Genomic DNA, 17,730 nt, shown 5'->3' with positions numbered 1-17,730 from the left:
GGACCATTGACAATGTACATAGAAACGTTGGTAATTCCTGGAGAAGTCCTTTTTCGTACTGCTTCCAGTTCCCTCATTACAGCAGCTTGGACGTGTGGAATGTTGGAAAATCTATGCCCTTTCAGTGCAGATTTCAGTTTTGGAAAAAGAAAGAAATCCAGTGGGGCCAGATTGGGAGAATATGGAGGGTGGGACAACTCTATAACCTTAGTAACGATTTCACGTGGAATATGCAATTCTTCCACCATCATTTGGATGGACAAACGCCGATTCCGCATCAATAACTCACAAACTCTGTCAACATTTGCCACCGTTCTGCTCATCGATGGTCTGCCAGACTGAGGGTCATCTTCAATGGTTGGCCACCCTTCATGGGAACACTTAAACTACTCATACACTGTCTTTTGAGTTACAGCTTCATCTCTGTACACAACTGTGAGAATTTCGTGGGTTTCTGATGCCGATTGTATGTTTTAATATTCCTCGCTGTCCAATTTATGTGACCATTCATCGAACTTTCTGCTCACACCTTGTACATCAGTATTTTTTGGAAATATTTTTTTTAAGTGCTCTACTTGGAGTGTTAAGGCTAGCGTTTAATTGAGAAGTCTCTCTTGCAGATAGCAAGGTGAGAGACCATGTAGTGCAGGTGAAGAACCCTCTGTCACATCTTTAAATACTTCTACCGTCTTCATCCGTACCTCTGCGCTGCTCCTCCGTGTGTTTTTGCCACAAAGTCACAGCCAGTCTTGGATTCCCTGATCACGGCTCAATACATGTGGGTGGTGCAGCTGACACAGAAAATGATCTTCGTACAGGTTGCTCCCCGTGGCCTACACAGATGCGCTTTCTTTCTGTGTGTAGAAACTCAGCCCCAAATTTTGCTTCCGCAAGAGGAAGTGATGGCCTCTAACTTGGATGGCTTTAAGAGAGAATTAGACAAATCCACAAAGAACAAGGCTATGTTCTGCCTCCACTGTCAGAGGCCGTATACCTCTGCATCCCAGTTTCTGGGAATCACAAGCTCTCAGGTCCTTCTTCCAGGGTTTCTATACGCATCTGGTTGACCCCGTGAGAACAGGATGCTAGATTAAATGGGCCTTTGATCTGCTCAAACAGAGCTTTCCACAGTGCCGGATTTACGTATAAGCTAAACAACCTATAGCTTAGGGCCCCACTCTCTTGGGGGCCCCCCAAAAATGTAAAGGGAACAAAAAAAACTGGATGTACATTTCCAAAATATAAGATAAAAAACAAATAAAACCTACATACAGCAACAGTGTTTTGTGTTGTGTAGGCTCCTATGATGTAAGTAATGGGCCCCGCCTAATAGCCTGCTCCCTAAAATATCACTGGTTTGCTTGTTTCTATATCAATTACTTTGATTACATACAGTCATACCTCGGGAAGAATACGCTTCGGGTTAGGCAAATTCGGGTTGCGCTCCGCGGCGACTTGGAAGTAACGGAGCGTGTTACTTCCGGGTTTCACCGTGCGCGCATGCGCAGACCATCAAAATGACGTCATGCGCAGAAGTGCCAAAACATGACACGCACAGATGCGTGGACACGGGTTACGTTTGCTTCGGGATGCGAATGGGGCTCCGGAACGGATCCCGTTCGGATCCCAAGGTACCACTGTATTTTGTTTTGTGCAAATGGCTTTAGATACCTATTAGGTCCATAAATTACCATATAGCATATATTCAACACACAAAAAACAGCGACAATTTGTTGTTGACAAAGGACAGGTGGGCATATAAAGGGCCCCATTATCTTCAGTAGCTTAGGTCCTCATCAGACCTAAATCCGGCCCTGGCTTTCCTTATATTCTTACTTTCCTGCATTGCAATGTCACAGCGTTCTGCACTTTCATCTCCTCCTGCCCACCCTCCAGCAGTAGCAGCTGATGTGGTGCAGGGAACCATAGTGCTCTGTGATGTGACAATACGGGTGAGTGATGCTTCCTTTTGCCATCGAGGAGAGAGAAGGTTACCATGCAGCTGCTATTTTCAGCGTTGCGTCCAGTTTTGTCAGGAGTTGGACTCAAGAGGAGGAGGATTGGTGGAGATCACACACGCCCTTCTCCTGACACTTCAGGAGGAGTACAGGAACGCAGCATTGGTTTACAGCAGGGGTTTGAGGAGTTTGAGGGAAGTCACAGCTCAGAGACAGGCGAACAGAAGAGTTGGGAAGTGTTAGAAGAAGGGGGGGAGACTGCGGCAGGGCAGCCAGCTGACACTTTGTCACTGGAGAGTATTTCTGATTCCCCTTCCCCCAGAACTTGGCGTTTGGAAACAACAGAATCAGAGACATTTGACCCGGGTGGCCACCGTACGGGAAAAGGATGCTGCTAGGAAGGAGGGAGGTGGAGCCCAGTTTGGAGCAACACCATTGTTAAGGCTTGTTGCGTTCTTTTGTCTCTCGCTATTAGGTAAAGGTAAAGGGACCCCTGACCATTAGGTCCAGTCGTGACCGACTCTGGGGTTGCGGTGCTCATCTCGCTTTATTGGCCGAGGGAGCCGGCGTACAGCTTCCGGGTCATGTGGCCAGCATGACTAAGCTGCTTCTGGCAAACCAGAGCAGCACACGGAAACGCCGTTTACCTTCCCACTGGAGCAGTCCCTATTTATCTACTTGCACTTTGACGTGCTTTCGAACTGCTAGGTTGGCAGGAGCAGGGACCGAGCAACGGGAGCTCACCCCGTCACGGGGATTCGAACCGCCGACCTTCCGATCAGCAAGTCCTAGGCTCTGTGGTTTAACCCACAGCGCCACCCACGTCTCTCGCTATTAGAATGGAATAAAACTCATTAAAAAGTACTCTACCTTGTTTCCTCTGCTCTTGCTGCAGCCAGGGGAGGAATAGCTTTCCCGAAACCTTGACAAGTTTGGCCCTAAGCTGAGGCTCTAATGCAGTCTACCCTCTAACCCCGTTTGCCCTCCAGATGTTGATGGACTACAACACCCAGTTTCTCTGACCCATTGGCCTTCCTAGCTGGAGCTCATGGGAACTGGAGCCCAGCAGTACCTGAAAAGCACTTGCCTAGCGCAGACTGTCTTGGCTTATTTCCCAAGAGTTTGTATTAACACCCGACTCGCTCGTTTTGACTAAAATCCTCTTTCCCCCTCCGTTCATCTCATATTCATGCTCATTTACTGAATCCAACCCGTTCCTTCCTCCTTAAACTGTGTCTTGTTTCTTCCAGCCTGCTGTCTGTTCCTTCCCATATTCCCATGACATCATCCATCTCACTAGAAGCCGCAGAGGGACTGTAAGAGAACTTTGCTGGTAGCCTCGTGGCCCTGCTTAGGAATGCTTTGGTCCTGCTGCTCTGCCCTGCCGTCCAAAATGGTTTTGCTGCTTGGTCATTTTGTATTTGCAAAAAGCTGCCTGTCCTCACTGTCAGTTAGGGCTACCACCATAATAAGCCAGGTTACCATTTGCTTAGGTGCTTTCTTTATTCACAGACGCAGATTGGCAAGCTACCGTATTTTTTGCTCTATAAGACTCACTTTTTCCCTCCTAAAAAGTAAGGGGACATGTGTGTGTGTGTCTTATGGAGCAAATGCAGGCTGCGCAGCTATCCCAGAAGCCAGAACAACAAGAGGGATTGCTGCTTTCACTGCACAGCGATCCCTCTTGCAGTTCTGGCTTCTGAGATTCAGAATATATTTTTTCTTGCTTTCCTCCTCCAAAACCTAGGTGGGTCTTGTGGTCTGGTGTGTCTTATAGAGCGAAAAATACGGTAATCAGCTGAAGCTTGCAAAGACTGAAGAGGTTCAGGGCGCCTTGTAATAATCCAGGCGTGTGTCCCTGTGGCCTGTTCTAACCTCCTCAGGAGCAGGCGCAGTCGGTGGACCAGCTTAAACTTGGCAAAGACACTCCTGTTGTCCCGTGACTGACACCCCGGCAAGCAGGAACGGTGCATTGTAAAAGCCTGTGTAATCATCTGCTAAAAGGCAGTCCCACATTTCTGCAAATGTGTACACGATCCATTTGGGGGCAAATAACGCTGACTTCCTCCTGCCTTTGAGTAGCATATATATCATGGATAAGATTGTACGGTTGTGGGCTAAAGCCTGTCTTCCTTTCTTTTTAATTTCTGTACTTGAATAATGATGGCTGTGGGTAAGAAAATGAGTTTGCCTGAACCTTACTAACTGGATGTCTTACAGTAAAGTTTAACATGATATTCACTTCCAGCGCATGTTTATCTGGAAGTTAAGGCCAAGTGGGCTTATTTCCCTAGGAAGCCTATTTAGGATTGTATCCTTAGTCAGGCTTATCAGATGAGTTTATTTAAAAGTATTTCAGCCATTTGAAACACTGCTCCTAATTGAGCATATTTTTTAAAATGAATGTTTAAATAAAGAGAGATGGTTGCAGGCCCTATTTTTGAAGAGGCCTTTCCCTTTTTCTCCTATATGGAAGCAAAGGCCTCTTCTAGGAGATGCAACTAACTGACATGTAATACTCATAGAATGAATCAGTTGAGATCAGATTGCAGACGTGGTAAAGATAAATTCTAAGCTGCTCTCAGGTTTAAGGCTACACAGGATGTTGCATGTTGCCAGGTCATTTGCCCGAGGAGAGATCCAGCTGTTACTGATTGTATTTCTGTCTGCTGCTGAGGGCATGTCATAGAGTGAATTACATGGACAAACTCTGAAATCAAGCCAAGTCCAAGTCTTCTTTGTTCTGACAGCAACAGGAAAACTTCACACATATTTTTTTCCAGGCCTTTGCAAGTTCTATAGGTGGAACACATCCCAGACAAACTAGAGTCAAAGGGTCGCTACTCTAACAGTAATTTGTTGCAGTGTGCATGCAACCCACTTGGCAGACTAGTCATTTATGACATTTTGCCAAATGGTGAGGATAATTTTGCTCCTTCCTTTGCTGCTTCCACCAGATTTCCCTTTGATTTCTGAACCATTGAAGTAAAACTCTCCTTAACACTTGGCAGGATCGACTGTTCACCGAGTAGCAACTTGCTGATTTGTGTATGACACTTAAGGTTTAGTGCAACTCGCACAAGCTGGAATGAGCCCAAGCAAAGCCACAGGCTCACAGCGCCTTCAGCACGACTGGGGAAAAGACTAATGCAGAGTTTAGTTTCGCTTTCCATGAATCCTGGTTTAGCCCTACGTAAAACAAAACTGGATAAACAAATAGGATAAACATAACTGACCAGAGTTTTGTTTTAAATCACAATTTCTGGCTTGTATGTAGGGATAAACCAGGATTCATGGAAAGAGGAGTAAAACTCTACAGAAACCATTTGTGCAAGCAGACTAGAGGGGGAGGCATACAAGCCTGAGGCTTTGCTTGTACAGTCGTACCTTGGAAGTCGAACGGAATCCGTTCTGGAAGTCCATTTAACTTCCAAAATGTTTGGAAACAAAAGCACAGCTTCTGATTGGCTGCAGGAAGCTCCTGCAGCCAATCGGAAGCCCCATCAGACATTTGGCTTCCAAAAATAGTTCGCACACCGGAACACACACTTCCGGGTTTGCGGCATTTGGGAGCCGAAACGTTCAAGAACTAAACTGTTCGAAAACCAAGGCACGACTGTACTCGTCCCAGCTCATGCATGTACAGTGGTGCCCCGCAAGACGAATGCCTCGCAAGACGGAAAACCCGCTAGACGAAAGGGTTTTCCGTTTTCAATGCGCTTCGCAGGACGAATTTCCCTATGGGCTTGCTTCGCAAGACGAAAATGTCTTGCGAGTCTTGAGATTTTTTTTCCGCTCCCCCCCCTTTTCTAAGCCGCTAAGCCTTTAATAGCCTTTTAGCAGCTAATCCGCTAAGCTGCTAAGCCTTTAATAGCCGCTAAACCGCTAATAGCGCTAATCCGCTAAGCCGCTAATAGGGTTGCTTCGCAAGACGAAAAAACCGCTAGACGAAGAGACTCGTGGAACGGATTAATTTCGTCTTGCGAGGCACCACTGTAACACTAAACCACAGCTTAGCATTACAGGCAAACCAGTAAGTTGCTGCATGGTAAAAGACCATCTGTGGTCAAACACAGTGACTATTGAGAAACATGGAATCGTATCCTCTCACAATTTTTATGTAAATTGTGTTGAGTCCCACCCAGCGCATTGGATCTTCTTGCATTGTCCTCCGAGTCCACCCAAAATGTGAACAACATAATCGACTTGAGTTCTGCTGTTTCGTGCTTTCCCCCCTTGCCTTCTATGTATCTTGGCCAGATTCTCACTTTCCCAAGAAAGGAGTTTAGTTATTTTGCTTAACTTGTTTTGTTTTATTTCTCTCCTCTCTCATGTAGCTATTCTTGGCATGCATACGCTGATGAGTAACCAACAATATTACGAAGCACTTGGAAGCACGACTATAGTCAACAAGGAAGGTTTGGATAGTAAGTAAGATTTGCAGCCACATGACATATTCTGGACACCTGAGCCAATAGGTATAATGTTACCGGTACTTGTTGAATGAATGCATATGCTTGAGGTGAATCATCACCAGTGTATTTTCTTGGCTTTGTCCTTGTTCTTCTCCGTGGTATTCTAGGAGGATTCGTTGTCTACTCTTCCACTTCTAGGCTTTTTTTATGAGAGAGCAAATTCCTTTCTGGGAGGCCCAGGGATCATCAGGTCTGCTGGCTGGGAAGGACTTGTTGTCACAAGTGTGGGGACCTTTAGGCCCTCCAGATGTTGTGGAACTACAACTCCCATCAGCCCCAGTGAGTATGTGAATGGTTGGGGATAATGGGAGTTGTAGCTCATCAAAATCTGGTGGGCCAAAGTTTCCCCTCACCTGCCCTTTTGGCAGGTCTACCACTGAGTAAACATTCTCCTCTTTCCATTCAGGGAAGACCAATTTTTTGAGGAGGTTTAGATTTTTTCTTTCTTTCTTTGCTGCTTAGTTCCATTTATCTTTTAAGCGGTATAAAGGTGGCCCCACCATTCACCAGTATTGGGGGGTATGGGACCCAGCTGGAATTCGAATCAGGGTGAAAATGCACATGAAGAGGTACTGAGGTAAAGGTAAAGGGACCCCTAACCATTAGGTCCAGTCGTGACCGACTCTGGGGTTGCGGCGCTCATCTCGCTTTACTGGCCGAGGGAGCTGGGTCATGTGGCCAGCAGGACTAAGCCACTTCTGGCAAACCAGAGCAGCGCAGGGAAACGCCGTTTACCTTCCTGCCAGAGTGGTACCTATTTATCTACTTGCACTTTGACGTGCTTTCGAACTGCTAGGTTGGCAGGAGCAGGGACAGAGCAACGGGAGCTCACCCCGTTGCGGGGATTCGAACCGCCAACCTTCTGACCAGCAATTCCTAGGCTCTGTGGTTTAACCCACAGCGCCACCCATGTCCCTAAGAGGTACTGAAGGAGGTACTAAATATGGGTTGAGACTAGTGCTGCAGTGTAATGTAGGGCAGAGGTGGACCCAGCCAGCGGTCAGGAATGGCAGAAATTCTAGTATAGGCAGCAGCAGTGGGAGCAGCGCAGGATAGCCACCCCTGATTTAGGGGGAAAGTTGAAAGCTTTTCAGAAATACCTACTTGTGCATAACCAAAGACAGAATCAAAAAACATTTCCCCCCAACCGCACTTAGTTTGCTTTCGTGCTCATTTAGTGAGGCTTGTTGTGAGCACATTACACTGTTTGGTTATGTGCTAAAACTATCCTGTGCCATTTCTATGTAGATCCAATATCAGAGAATCAGATCTCCTCTTTGATTCCCCAAATGAAATGAAAGCTGGCAAAAGTAGTATGGTTACCAAGAATCAGAAGCTGCAGGGCTCAAATCTGGAGCCCTGAGAGATGGGCACTAGCTTCTTTCTCCCACTAGGGGAACTGGTCAGAGGAAGAGACATTGTAGGCCTTTTCTTTGTTTATTTGTTATCCTTGTCACACTACCCCTTCCCATGCAGGCATAATCAAGCCCACACAATATAAACCAGTTCCTGATGAGCCCAATGCAACCGACGTAGAAGAAACCTTGCAAAGAGTGAAAAACAACGACCCGGACCTTGAAGAAGTTAATCTCAATAATATAAAGGTATGAATTCGTTCCATTCATCAAATAGTGGAATGTATGTCAGCTGTGCAAGAGCATTGTGGTAAAGGTAAAAAGGTAAAGGACCCCTGGACGGTTAAGTCCAGTCAAAGGCAACTATGGGGTTGCGGCGCTCATATCGTTTTCAGGCCGAGGGACTGGTGTTTGTCCACAGACAGCTTTCCAGGTCATGTGATCAGCATGACTAAACCGCTTCTGGCGCAACGGGACACCGTGATGGAAGCCAGAGCGTATGGAAATGCTGTTTACCTTCCCGCCGCAGCAGTACCTATTTATCTAATTGCACTGGCGTGCTTTTGAACTGCTAGGTTGGCAGGAACTGGGACAGAGCAATGGGAGCTCGCTCCGTCGTGGGGATTTGAACTGGCGACCTTCTGATCGGCAAGCCCAAGAGGCTCAGTGGTTTAGACCACAGTGCCACCCGCAAGAGCATTACAGTGAAGCCTGCGCTGGAGAAATACCTACAGATCATTTCACTGGCATAGGCCTGGTCTACACATACAGTAGAATGGACTGATCACTTTTTTAATGTTGTGTTTTCCTCAGTGTGTGTAGTTATGATGCCCCCCCAACAAAACAGAACACACTGCCATTGACTGCATGTTTCTCTTTTGAAGGACATTCCCATACCAACTTTAAAAGCCTATGCTGACGCTCTGAAGAACAACTCGTACGTGAAAAAGTTCAGCATAGTAGGAACAAGGAGCAATGACCCTGTCGCTTATGTAAGTATTAGGCAGATTACTTTCAGCTAATCTTCTCAGGGAAGTGTTTAATGGGACTGTCTCCTTTAAATACGGCCTGCTGGATGAAGATGTGTCAACATGCAGGTCCTGTGTCAAAGATCTTTCATAAACTGGAAATAAGGTTATGGCAGCAAATGGAGTTAAGCACAAGGCCCTGGGCTTTTTGGGTCTGCAGTCATATATTGAAAAATCTCAGAAACTGTCCCAGGCACCACAGAATACCTGTTTCACTGGCCTGACAAGCTATTGCTTTGGTCTGATACAACAGCAGGAATCTTAAGTTCTTACAACAATAAAATAAGCTTTCTAGTTATTGATGATGATCTTATTACTTCTTTTGTTTATTATTATTTATGGAAGGCATTGGCAGAAATGCTAAAAGTCAACGGTGTATTGAAGAGCTTAAATGTGGAATCAAATTTCATTTCTGGATCAGGAATTCTGGCGCTTGCAGAAGCACTGCAGGACAACAGGACGCTAATTGAGCTCAAAATTGACAACCAGGTAACATAAAAATCCATGTCCGTTCTGTTATACAAGGAAGCACAAAATACAAAGTTCTGCTCAGAAGAGAAACAGAAATTTTGCATGGGGAGAATTAAATAAGTGACACATATTTTGTAGATTGTATGCACTGGTGAGGGATGAGGCAAATTCATCCAGTGAAAACAGGCCTAATGGCTGCATTTGCACTTAATGCTGAGCCATGGTTTGTTTTAACCATGGTTGGTTCAACAAACCATGAACCATCTCACATCTCGGCAAAGAAACCATGTTTTATTTCTCCTAAGCTTGGTTTGCTTTTCAGATGCTCTTGCTTCATGCCTTTGAAGCGTCTGGGTTGTATGACTGAGCAAACCATGGTTAAGCAAGGTTTTTGGCTTCAAGTATGACACCAAAACATGGTTAGAACAAACCATGGTTTGTTAGCAAACAATAAACCATGGCTTCATATTCTGGTTTGTTGACAGGAAACAAACCATGGTTAGTCTGGTAGGCTGGGTTCGAACATGCCATTGTTAGGCTAAAGAATCACTTAGCAATAAATGTGAGCCACACCAATGTAAAACGAGAGCCCAGCATGACTCCGTCCAGCTTCCTCCCAGCTTTACAACTGAAATGACTTGCATGCATTTCATTCCAGTAACTGAATCACTGGCTCAGCTGTCTGTTTTGTGCCTTCTCTCATGCTTCACCAAAGCAGTTTACTTCTTGAATTATTACTGTTCTAAAGTGCAGCCTGAGAGCGTAGATCCATTCAGCCAGTTAAATGTTTATTATTTGTAGCCAGTGGCTAAATCACAGAAAATAAACAAGGCAATCCATGAGTGAGTCAAAACATTTATCAATTTTCAGAACTGCAAATCATTAAAACTTAAAATTCTGTAATTCCACAAATCGTTTAGATTTTTTTCAAAAACCCTTTTGACCGTCAACCTTGTTTTGGGTCAAAGCAAGTAGCCCATGACTTTCTTGCAGCTAGTGGATATAAGGGGAAAAACATCACTATATCAACCAGCAATCACCTAATTTTGAAGTCATCTGGCTGACTTTCTAAAAAGAATTTGCTAGGTGAAGTGTATAAACGGCAATACAGGATATACTTTAGCACACATTGTCTTCTGTCTCTCCTGAACCACAAAGATAGCAATTGGTTGGCCTATTAAGGAAATTATTCTTCAGGCATAGTTTGAAATCTGAGCTGGGCTTAATTTCAGTATGCTTGGGATTCTCCATATATTCAAAGTCCATTTTGGCTGCATCAGCAAAAAAATTCTTCACTGACCTTCAGAAATGGTCAGAAACATCCCATGATGACATTACGAGGGAAACTGGGCAAGTTGACACCATTGTGCCCAGCCTTCTCTGTTCTGCAGGTCTAAAAAAAAACAGTTTTGCTCAGTGTTGTTCTGGTTTCAGTGAGAGGTTTCCCCCCCAAGGATAGAATCATAGAACTGCAGGACTAACCTGTCTGCTAAATGAATAAAAGCTTCTAACAAGGTGCCTACACATGAGTATACTCACGCAGTGAAAGTGTGATGGACTGTGACCTTTAATAGAAGCAGACTGAGGCAGCCTGCCTCAGTTGGCAGAACCCAAGGGGTGGAAAATAATAATAATAATAATAATAATAATAATAATAATAATAATAATAATAAAAAATTTTATTTATATCCCGCCCTCCCCAGCCGAAGCCGGGCTCAGGGCGGCTAACAACAATAAAACAGTACAAAAGTACAGCACAAACAACAGTCTAAAATCATTCATTATAAATTAATTCAAATCAAGCCACTGGCAACCATTGGGCCAGAGCTCCGCGAAGATTGCCGAGAGAGGGAGTCGGGCTGTGCCCTGGCCAAAGGCCTGGTGGAACAGCTCTGTCTTGCAGGCCCTGCGGAAAGATGTCAAGTCCCACTTCCGGGTTAGCGCGATCGACTAATGGCGGATTCCCTCCGAGCTCCGGAGGGAATCGGCTCGACGGGCTGGGTCTTGCCGTGCCGGCGACACGGGGACCCTAAAAAACCACGGGCACGGAGCCCGTGGACATGGTGACTCGGCTGGCACCGTTAGCGTCCTCCCGACTCGTGAAGGAGCCTTTTTAAAGGCTACGGAACGGGTGCCGGGGAGTGGCGTGGTGCTGTGAGTCTTCTGCTTCCCCTGCCGAGCGTAGCCGCATGCCGTTTGTCGGAGAGCTCTGACTTCTTCCTGTCAAAATTTGGACTTAAAATCAAGAGCAACAACCCGTGAGTAATTTGGAAATTGGATTACAAATAATTCGGTTTTGGATTTGGCATGAGCGGGGGAGGTGAAAAAAAGGAAGTCCGTCTCCCCCCCTATTGTAAACAGCTTAAAGCAAGGATTTGACATCTAAGGTTGCGAGAAGAATTGTTGTGATTGGATAAAAAAATATAAATTCCACGGATTTAAAGGACTAAGTTTAGTGTGCTGGAGGACAAGAGTTTATTTGTTTGAGTACCACCTTTCTCAAGCCCGGGAGTAACTCGTGAAAAGAGCCTGCTGAGGATTTACAGAAAACTTTTGACAGCTGTCAAACTAGCTGTCAAAGTTGGGAAAAACTGAAAGCTTAAATTTTAACCGGCTATATTGTTACAAAATATTGAAAGTAAAGAAAGGCTGATACAAATAAATTTGACTTTTGGATCGGAAGGGGGAAAAAAATACAAAGTAACCAGATTCCCTCTAGAGGGGATTCTTGGACATTACAAGAATGGAACTAGGTCGGGAAATACGAGCTGATTTGCAAGAGCTTATTTTTCTCGTGGGAAAGCTGCGAGAGACGAGTGAGCGAGGCCATGTTTTGTCTACAAGCCCCACAAAACTGAAGCTAACAGAAAATACACCTACTGAGTTGGAAAGGGACTTGATGCTCAAAACACAGGCAGCTGGACAAGAAAAGAAACTAAAAATTGAAGAGGAGGAAAAGACACCTGCTGAACAGGAGGAGCAGAAAGAAGGGGTGGCTGAAATGCCACAGAAGATAAAACAGAGCCGGAGACCTGCTAAGATGAACTCTAATTCGACTAAGGTGAAAGTTGGACCATTTGGGACATACAAATTCAAGAAGCAGAGTTGGAGTTCCATCTTTAAACAAGTAGGCATGGCTGGAAGAAGCATGGTCAATACTGAGAAGGTACCTTTCCGACCCTGGATGTTTCGCATGAGAGACTTTCGAAGAAGCCGGCTGAAAGGAACTAAGAGATTTGAAAGCCTCGGACATAAGGTCACCAGGCTAAAAAGATGGACTAACTGGACTTTGGTTTGGGATTGAAACCGGGGAGAGAAGGGTGGGGTTTAGAAGTCCAAAGGCGGCCTGATTCTCATCTTGCTGTGTAAAAATTATATGCTCTTTATTATGATAAGAATTGGGAATCCGTGGATGGGAATTAAGGGCAACCTTAGGAAAGATATCTTTTTTCTTGTTTCTATATTTTTTATTTTTTCCTTCATATATGATTAAGGTATATATTTTAAAAATGGTTGAATAAGCTAAGCTAAGCTAAGGATAAGGATAATAATGACAAGGCATAAATTTATTACAGAATCATATTAACAAATCAGTGTTAAGCAAATTAATAATTTATGATTAGGACATTAAGGATAAAAACTTGCTTGAACAAACAACTGGAGTTGGAATACAATAAGGGGAGACGTGGGGAAGTCATGAAAAGAAGCTACTGAAAGTGAGATCTAAAAGGTGGAATTTTTTTTGTTGTTTTTTGTGTTTTCTTTTGTTTTTCCGTTTTGTTTTTTGTAACCTTTTGAAACTTTAATAAAGATTATTTAAAAAAAAAAAAAAAAGGAAAGATGTCAAGTCCCGCAGAGCCCTAGTCTCTTGTGACAGAGTGTTCCACCAGATCGGAGCCACAGCCGAAAAAGACCTGGCTCTAGTTGAGGCCAGCCTAACTTCTCTGTGGCCTGGGACCTTCAAGATGTTTTTATTTGACGACCGTAAGTTTCTCTGTGGGGCATACCAGGAGAGGGGGTCCAGTAGGTACGAGGGTCCTAAGCTGTATAGGGCTTTAAAGGTTAAAACCAGCACCTTAAACCTGATCCTATACTCCACTGGGAGCCAGTGCAGCTGGTATAGCACCGGGTGAATGTGATCTCGCAGCGAAGACCCCGTAAGGGGTCTCGCTGCAGCATTCTGCACCCGCTGGAGTTTCTGGGTCAGTCTCAAGGGCAGCCCCACGTAGAGCAAGTTACAATAATCCAGTCTGGAGGTGACCGTCGCGTGGATCACAGTGGCTAGGTCAGGGCGAGAGAGGTAAGGAGCCAACTGCTTAGCTTGGCGGAGATGGAAAAATGCCGCTTTTGTTGTAGCTGCAATCCGCCTCCATGGAAAGGGAGGTGTCGAAGATTACACCCAAACTCTTAACTGACGGTGCTGGCACTAATTGCGCCCCCGCAAGAGATGGGAGTTGCCCCCCCAATCCCATATCATCCCGTCCCAGCCACAGGACCTCTGTCTTCAAAGGATTTAGCTTCAACCGGCTCCCACGTAACCATCCAGCCACAGCTTCCAAACATCTGGTCAGTGTGTCTGGGGCCGAGTCAGGATGGCCATCCATCAACAGATAGAGTTGGGTGAAAAGCGGTTGCAGCAGCTTCCAGGTTCTGGCGAGACTCACAAGAGCCCCCTGAGATTGCCAGAACCTGGAAGCCACACCTGCTGAACCCCTGGAAGCGAGGTGAGGGGCAGGGGGAGGCATGTGTCTTGCAAAAAGCGGCCCCTTCCCATTTTGCCTCAGACAGAGAAATGGGACTGGCCACCCCTGTGGAGCTGAAGTAAGATCTAAAGTCAAGATCGAGTGGACGGGGAAGTAAAAACTGAATGGGTTCCTGTACTAACTCTTTTCCCTTTTCCTTTTTAAAATAAAGAGCCAGCCCCTAGGCAACAAGGTAGAAATGGAGATTGCGAGCATGTTAGAAAAGAACGAGTCTCTCTTGAAGTTTGGGTATCATTTCACTCAGCAAGGCCCCAGGCTTCGCGCATCCAATGCCATGATGAACAACAATGACCTGGGTGAGTTGCTTTCTCCAAGTGATGGGGCTCCCATTTGTCTTATTCTCTTGGGTCTGTAAAAGCAGTTGCGCCCAGAGGCGGCACGAATTCCGGCCTCTGCCCCAGCCAATGCAGCGCTGATATTTTGTCTCTTTAGCAAACAGAAGAAATTGCTTTCCTCGTATCTGTAGCAGTACTAAAACACGTACAGTGGTACCTCAGGTTAAGTACTTAATTCGTTCCGGAGGTCCGTACTTAACCTGAAACTGTTCTTAACCTGAAGCACCACTTTAGCTAATGGGGCCTCCTGCTGCTGCCGCGCCGCCGGAGCACAATTTCTGTTCTCATCCTGAAGCAAAGTTCTTAACCTGAAGCACTATTTCTGGGTTAGCGGAGTCTGTAACCTGAAGCGTATGTAACCTGAAGCGTATATAACCCGAGGTACCACTGTAATCCCAACACAATAACAATCAACAAGTGCTGATCAAGAATTAATAATCAACCCCTCAGATACCGTTGAATGCCTGGAAGTAAAGGAATATACCAAAGTCAACACCAGGGAGTCCACAACCAAAATTACCATCTCCCACATCCCCATCCTCCAAACTTCTCTGTGGGGGAGAGGGGAGATCCAAATTCTGTTTGGTGCCCTCATTTCCCCTAGTTCCTGGTGCTTCAGTGCCATTTTTCTAACACTTCCCCACCCCTTTCCTTGCTCATGGTTGATCCCAGCCAATTGGGGAACACATATCCTGAATAAACTGACTCCCTTGAAGCACTGCTGAATTATTTTGAAAGAGGGAGGGGGATGTTGCCAAAAGTATTGAAAAACACACCCTAAACATTTGGGTCAGCCCTGTTTGCATATATCAAGCTGCCATATATTGAGGCAGAACATTGATTCATCTGCCCCAGCATTGTCTACTTTGAGTGACAGCTGCTCTTCGGATCGTCAAGCAGAAATCTTCCTTGGTTCTCTGGGATCCTTTAATGGAAGATGCCAGGAACTGAATCTGCACCCGAAGCATATACACTTCATAGCAGGGTGCACAAGCCCTCCATATCTCTGTTCTATGAACAGTGGGATGTCTTGAGGTCCTGAAGACTCACATAGGGCCTCAGCAGTGATTGTGGGTGATCAAACCTTGTTAAGCAGCTGCTGTGCAAAAGTTAGCTTGTCTATTGCAATATTTATTTTATATTGTGCTTCAGGTAGATGGTTACCATTGGCTGAGTTGGTGCAATTGCACAGATTAGTCCAACTTCACGTGGGACAAAGTTGTTACTAATTTAAGCTTTCTAGTCCAGTATTTGTGGGAAGAGCAGTTGTCAGTTTGGCTGGGAACCGCTCAGAGTTTGCTTCCGTCGTGGCAGGAGCTGTGCAAAAGATATCTGACTCAGTTCTTATTTGCAGCTCGTATACATCGATGTGATGGCCTCTGGCATAACACCTCAGCCCCGGAACTGGAAGATGTATAAGTATAGATTCTTCCCTCACCCACTTTCCTCTTGGCAATCACTCTTTTTCGTTCGTGGGCTTCAACTCGCAGTGCCTTCCTGCGACTCCACTTGGTTTTTACTGTCTCTTTTCAGCGTCTGTCATGGCTTTGCTATGGATATGTTTTATTCTTTAGAAATACCTTCATCTGCCCTGTTGCAGGGAGTGGGGTGTGGGGAGAGAGCCGCTCTTGCCTTCATTGTAACATGAATGTGACCTGTTCTCTTTCAACTTTTTATTCTTCCTGGTCTTATTTATCAGAATGACTAAAAACTAACTCTTTTGGAAGCAAATACGTTTAAAAGGTAGAACATCAACAAAGGGTAGCCTGTGATTTAAAGGGGGGAGTGTTTTTAGAGTGTGTGCGTTTTTAGAGGGATTCATTCATGAGGTGAGAGACGCTTATGTATTCCTCTTTTTATATAAAGAAGCAGTAAACGTTCAAAGGATTGAATAAAGGTGAAGGTAAAGGGACCCCTGACCATTGGGTCCAGTCGTGGCCAACTCTGGGGTTGCGGCGCTCATCTCGCTTTATTGGCCGAGGGAGCAGGTGTACAGCTTCTGGGTCATGTGGCCAGCATGGCTAAGCCGCTTCTGGTGAACCAAAGCAGCGCACGGAAAGGCCGTTTACCTTCCCGCCAGAGCGGTACCTATTTATCTACTTGCACTTTGACGTGCTTTCGAACTGCTAGGTTGGCAGGAGCAGGGACCAAGCAATGGGAGCTCACCCCGTCGCGGGGATTCAAACAGCCGACCTTCTGATCGGCAAGTCCTAGGCTCTGTGGTTTAACCCACAGCGCCACCCGCATCCCTTACTGAATAAAGGTATGCCCATACAATTGATTAATGAATAAAGGTATGCCCATACAATTGCCGTTGGCACTCCCCACAGCAGGATAATGGGAAACATGACCCCCGAAACGGCAAGAAACTCCACACACAGAAATGTCACCACAGATGAGTGTGCTTATTTTAAGAGCAACCCATCTCAGCCACTAAAAAGTGGCTGTATGTTTGATTCCCTTCTTTAGAGCAGTTCTAGATTCAATTGAGCCAACATTTGCTGGGGACTGGATTGCTGGTGAACAGATTTATGTTTTCAGGGGGCCTTGAGAGTGATAGGAGGAGCCATTACCGTCTACCGCTAGACTGGTGACAGGGAGTGACCGCCGAGATCATATAACACCAGTCCTGAAAGACCTACATTGGCTCCCAGTATGTTTCTGGGCATAATTCAAAGTGTTCGTGCTGACCTTTAAAGCCTTAAACAGCCTTGGCCCAGTATACCTGAAGGAGCATCTCCACCCCCATCATTGAGGTCCAGCTCCGAGGGTCTTCTGGCGGTTCCCTCACTGCAAGAAGTGAGGTTACAGGGAACCTGGCAGAGGGCCTTCTCGGTAGTGGCGCCCACCCTTCCATCAGATGTCAAGGAAATAAACAACTCTCTGACTTTTAGAAGACATATGAAGACTGCCCTGTTTAGGGAAGCTTTTAATGTCTGATGTTTTATCAGTTTATTAGTATCATTATTATTATCATCATTAATTCTGTTGGGAGCCACCCAGAGTGACTAGGGAAACCCAGCCAGATGTGCGGGGTAGTAATCAAAATCATAATGCATTTTTCACCCTGCAAGCATCCCTTTTTGTCGTTAGTTCTGTATCATCTGACAGTCTCCAACTCTTGTCGTGTCACACAAAACTGCTAACAGGTATTTGCAGAGACCTGCTTTGACCCCTCTGCGATATACGTGTGACTGGTTCTTCCTTCAGATGTCCCTCAACAATGGAAACGTGCAAGCTTAGGCCTTAATGCAACAAAAGAAACTCCTGCTGTCCCGTTACATTTTCAGACCAACATATCTGTCTTCTGTGCCTTTTGCATTCAGTAGTAGCACATGGCTTAAC

The 17,730-nt window shown here is 45.5% G+C and overlaps 1 protein-coding gene and 1 long non-coding RNA gene across 7 annotated transcripts in view; one reads left to right on the top strand and one right to left on the bottom strand.

Moving 5' to 3' along the window:
• TMOD1 (tropomodulin 1) overlaps positions 1-17,730 on the top strand; it is a 39,541-nt gene that overhangs the window by 19,998 nt on the left and 1,813 nt on the right. For 4 of the 6 annotated variants that reach the window (XM_080986937.1, XM_080986938.1, XM_080986939.1 and 1 more), the window contains 5 exons: positions 6,296-6,385; positions 7,910-8,037; positions 8,673-8,780; positions 9,162-9,305; positions 14,202-14,346. In XM_080986937.1, the coding sequence (XP_080843063.1) occupies positions 6,296-6,385; positions 7,910-8,037; positions 8,673-8,780; positions 9,162-9,305; positions 14,202-14,346 (615 nt within the window). Of the gene's footprint in view, positions 1-6,295; positions 6,386-7,909; positions 8,038-8,672; positions 8,781-9,161; positions 9,306-14,201; positions 14,347-15,739; positions 15,805-17,730 lie in introns of all 6 variants that reach the window. The other 2 variants (XM_080986941.1, XM_080986940.1) reach the window with 2 other exon arrangements.
• Positions 576-1,886, bottom strand: LOC308466373. Its single transcript, XR_013980810.1, has 2 exons — positions 1,837-1,886; positions 576-922 (listed from the first exon to the last, which is right to left on the bottom strand). It is a non-coding gene; the product is annotated as an uncharacterized lncRNA (long non-coding RNA).

The sequence above is a fragment of the Podarcis pityusensis genome, assembly GCF_964106645.2.
Source record: "Podarcis pityusensis genome assembly, chromosome: 17".
Lineage (NCBI taxonomy): Eukaryota > Metazoa > Chordata > Lepidosauria > Squamata > Lacertidae > Podarcis > Podarcis pityusensis.
Note: the sequence above shows the minus strand (reverse complement) of the source record. Positions and strands in the feature narration are given on the sequence as shown.